Raw genomic sequence first — 4,258 nt, 5'->3', positions numbered from 1 at the left:
AACTTCCGACCTCAGGTGATCCACCCACCTCGGTCTCCCTAAGTGCTGGGATTACAGGTGTGAGCCACCGTGCCCGGCCATGTGTCCTGTTCTTGCTAAACAGCTGCAACACACCACAGGACGAAATTCTGCAAAGCGGCAGCAGCCTGGAAGAAATTAAAGTGATCGAATGTACACTACAGGATGGCCAATGGGGAGAGACTTCAGCTCTGATTTTGGAAGACTGTGTGGTGGCTTAGGTAGAAGTTGAAATGTGCACATCCCAGTGTGGCACATTTAGCATCTTAGAAGAGGGTACTAGGCTTAGTACCTGAGTGATGAAATAATCTGTACAACAAACCCCTATGACAAGAGTTTACCTGTATAACAAACCAGCACATACAAAAAAAAGAAGACCGGGGCAGTGCTTCATGCCTGTAATCCCAGTACTTTGGGAGGCCAAGGCGAGCGGATCACTTGAGGTCAGAAGTTTGAGACCAGCCTGGCCAACGTGGTGAAACCTGTTCTCTACCCAAGAAAATACAAAAATTAGCCAGGCATGGTGGTGGGCACCTGTAATCCCAGCTACTCAGAAGCTGAGGCAGGAAAATCTCTCCAACCCAGAAGGTGGAGGTTGCAGAAAGCCAACATCATGCCACTGCACTCCAGCCTGGGCGACAGGGTGAGACCATGTCTCAAAAAAAAAAAAAAAAAAATTGTTCCATTTTTCAATCAACATTTCATGAACCTAAAGAGGAAGTCATTTTTTTTCTCAAGTGAAAGACAAGAAATGACGTCATTTGGAAAAATAAATGGTCCCGGCCAAGCGCGGTGGCTCACGCCTGTGATCCCAGCACTTTGGGAGGCCAAGGCCTCCCTTCACCTGAGGTCAGGAGTTCAAGACCAGCCTGGCCATCATGGCAAAACTCCATCTCTACTAAAAATACAAAAATTAGCTGAGCATGGTGGCAGGTGCCTCTAATCCCAGCTACTTGAGAGGCTGAGGCAGAAGTGCTTGAACCCAGGAGGCGGAGGTTGCAGTGAGCCTAGATGGCGCCACTGCACTCCAGCCTGGGTGACAGAGCAAGACTCTGTCTCAAAAAAAAAAGAGAAAGAAAGAAAAAGAAAAAGAAAAAGAAATGGTTCCTTAGAGCTCAAAATCCCAAAAGCGAACAAGGTTGGTGGTTTATAGTCCAGGTGGTCTACTGTACCTGCTTACAGGTAGATTAAATGACCCATCTCAGGATCTACTCTCATATAAAGAGCCAACATGAACAAACAAAAGTGCTACAAAACCAAAAACAAAAAAAGGCGCTGTCTCTTCTGGTTCTACATACTTAAGATAAAAAGTAAAAATATATAAAACCAAAAAAGACACCATTAATCACAGCATGAAACTTGTGACTGATTTTATCAGTTTGGTCCATAAGACCCTAAGGACACCATTGTGCTAATAAAAAAACAGTAACAGAGACAGACCATGCAAAAGTCCCTCTTATGGGGTCCTTAAAAAATGGTTCCAGATGGGGTCTCACTCTGTCATCCAGGCTGGAGCGCAGTGGTGTGATCACAGCTCGCTGCAGCCTCCAACTCCTCAGCTCAAATGATCCTCCTGCTTCGGCTTCCCAGGTGGCTGGGACTACAGGCATGTGGCATCATGCCCGGATAATTAAAAAAAATTTTTGCCGGGCGCGGTGGCTCAAGCCTGTAATCCCAGCACTTTGGGAGGCCGAGACGGGTGGATCAAGAGGTCAGGAGATCGAGACCATCCTGGCTAACATGGTGAAACCCCGTCTCTACTAAAAAACACAAAAAACTAGCCGAGTGAGGTGGCGGGCGCCTGTAGTCCCAGCTACTCGGAAGGCTGACGCAGGAGAATGGCGTAAACCCGGGAGGCGGAGCTTGCAGTGAGCTGAGATCCGGCCACTGCACTCCAGCCTGGGCGACAGAGCGAGACTCCGTCTCAAAAAAAAAAAAAAAAAAAAATTTTTGCAGAGCTGGGTGCAGTGGCTCATGCCTGTAATTCCAGCACTTTGGGAGGCCAAGACAGGCAGATCACTTGAGGTCAGGAATCCAAGACCAGCCTGGCGAAGATAGTGAAACCCTGTCTCCACTAAAAATATAAGAATTAGCCAGGTGTGGTAGCGCGCACCTGTAATCCCAGCTATTAGGGAGGCTGAGGCAGGAGAATCGCTTGAACCTGGGAGGCAGAGGTTGCAGTGAGCAGAGATCACGCCACTGAACTCTGTCCAGAGGCTGGGTGATAGAGTCGCTGTGTCAAAAAAATAAAAATAATTTTTTTTTTTTGTAGAGATGGTGCCTTTGTTGCCCAGGATGGTTTTGATCTTCAAGTGATCCTCCCACCTCAGCGTCCCAAAGTGCTGGGATGACCGGCATGAGCCACTGTGCCTGGCCCCAGGTGAGGTTTTTTAGATGGGTGGCTGTGCTGACTCTACAGAATTCCCCATGTCATGCTTCCTGCCGTCTCACCGCCACTTCAGTGCTCAGTGCGTCCATAGCCCCATCCCTACAGTTCTATGCTTAGATGGGAGGGGTACAGAGAAAGCTGGACCTGGAATCTCAAGTGAGGGCTTACAGCTCCAGCTCAGATCCTAATTCCCTAAAATGGCTAAGCTATCACTAATTAGATGTAAACAACGAAGGCAAAATAGCAGGGTGTTATCACACAGTACACCGGGTACAGAGTTGATGAATTAAGTCCCAGGCGCATCACAGCGAATGCAGAACTGAACACTGAGTTTTGATACAAGAACTCCATGTCGAGTCCCAGGACCCAGCCCGTGGCCCCGCTCACTGTGCCACAGACCAGCTGGGTGACCCGGTGGAGACTGACAGCATGCTCTGAGATCCATGAGCACTGATGTGTAGGGACTGCATGGGAGATACTCACTCTGCGGACGGGCGTGGAGGTGGGGAAGGGACTGGTGCTGCTGTGCCGCTCTGTGGGAGCAGGTGGCCCCTCGGGAGAGCTGGTGGAAGAGGGAGAGCTCAGGGACGAATGACTGAGTACAGAGTCTTCTTCGGGACAAGATTCCAGCACCTCGCTCTCAGGGGTCATGTCCTTGCCTTGGGGTGTGGCTGGAGGGGACTTGGTTTGGGGTGGTCTCACGGCCAAGATGTCCTGCAAGACCACCATGGGCACCTTCCCTCTGAACAGGATGCCCCCAGCTTTACTCCAACTGTCCTGCTCCTTTCTGGAGCACAGTCTCAGACCACTCGTCAGCTCCAGGCAGCTCTGTGGTGAACATTCATGGGAGTCACCTCTCCTCCCTGCACCTCCACAGCCAATACCTTCCTCCTCTGTTTTGTAAGGAATGTTTGAAAGGGTCTCTCCAGGAAATGCCAACTTGTCGTTCTGACTGGCCTTCAACGACCCCTGCTGGTCCCTAGTGTCTTCTCGGTCGCCATTTACTGCTTCCCTGGAGGGAGAGGCTTCAGAACTTAGTTTATTGTGGTCCACAAGACTGTCTGGCTGCTCATTTGAGTCCTCTGTCAAATCAATGATGACTGGGCTCTGGCCAACACTGGTTTCGACTCTATTTCCTAAAAAGTTATCTAAGGGACCCTTCCCGTTGACAAGTTTCGGTCTCAAGTCTATGTCAGAACCCATATGACAGTCGTTTTCCAAGGTGTCCAAAGAGGCCTCCAAATCGGGGCTTTTACTTTGCACAGAAGTAACCCGATCATCTGACATGTCATCGTCTTTCCCCTTTGGGACAAGATTCAGGCGCTTAAACGGCAGACGGGCTGAAACAAAGAGAAAGCCATCTTTAGTGAACGTTTAAAGTTAAAACCACTCGTGAGCTTGAAAATTATTGACTTGTTGGGACATGGGGGTGGGGGATAATTTTAAAGTTTAAAAAGGGTCTATCTAGGCAGTGGCTCACACCTGTAATCCCACCACTTTGGGAGGCCAAGGCAGGCAGATCACAAGGTCAGGAGTTCGAGACTGGACAGACCAAAACGGTGAAACCCCGTCTCTACTAAAAATACAAAATAGCTGGGTGTAGTGGTACGTGCCTGTAATCCCAGCTACTTGAGAAGCTGAGGCAGGAGGACAGCTTGAACCCAGGTGCTGGGATTACAGGCGTGAGTCACCATGCCCCACTTCAACATCCTAATTTGAAAAAAAAACAAAATCCTGGCCGGGCGCTGTGGCTCAAGCCTGTAATTCCAGCACTTTGGGAGGCCGAGACGGGTGGATCACGAGGTCAGGAGATTGAGACCATCCTGGCTAACATGGTGAAACCCCGTCTCT

At 49.6% G+C, this 4,258-nt stretch overlaps 1 protein-coding gene across 1 annotated transcript in view; it reads right to left on the bottom strand.

Moving 5' to 3' along the window:
- The window catches only part of CHAF1A (chromatin assembly factor 1, subunit A (p150)), a gene marked incomplete at its 5' end in the record, with an annotated part of 42,437 nt that overhangs the window by 36,331 nt on the left and 1,848 nt on the right, over positions 1–4,258 (bottom strand). The window contains one exon of the mRNA XM_011943614.1: positions 2,891–3,747. Within this exon, the coding sequence (XP_011799004.1) occupies positions 2,891–3,747 (857 nt within the window). The remainder of the gene's footprint in view (positions 1–2,890; positions 3,748–4,258) is intronic.

The sequence above is a fragment of the Colobus angolensis genome, unplaced genomic scaffold, assembly GCF_000951035.1.
Source record: "Colobus angolensis palliatus isolate OR3802 unplaced genomic scaffold, Cang.pa_1.0 Scaffold22, whole genome shotgun sequence".
In the NCBI taxonomy this organism is placed as follows: domain Eukaryota; kingdom Metazoa; phylum Chordata; class Mammalia; order Primates; family Cercopithecidae; genus Colobus; species Colobus angolensis.
The sequence above is the reverse complement of the archived record's forward strand: the minus strand, read 5'-3'. Positions and strand labels throughout refer to the sequence as shown.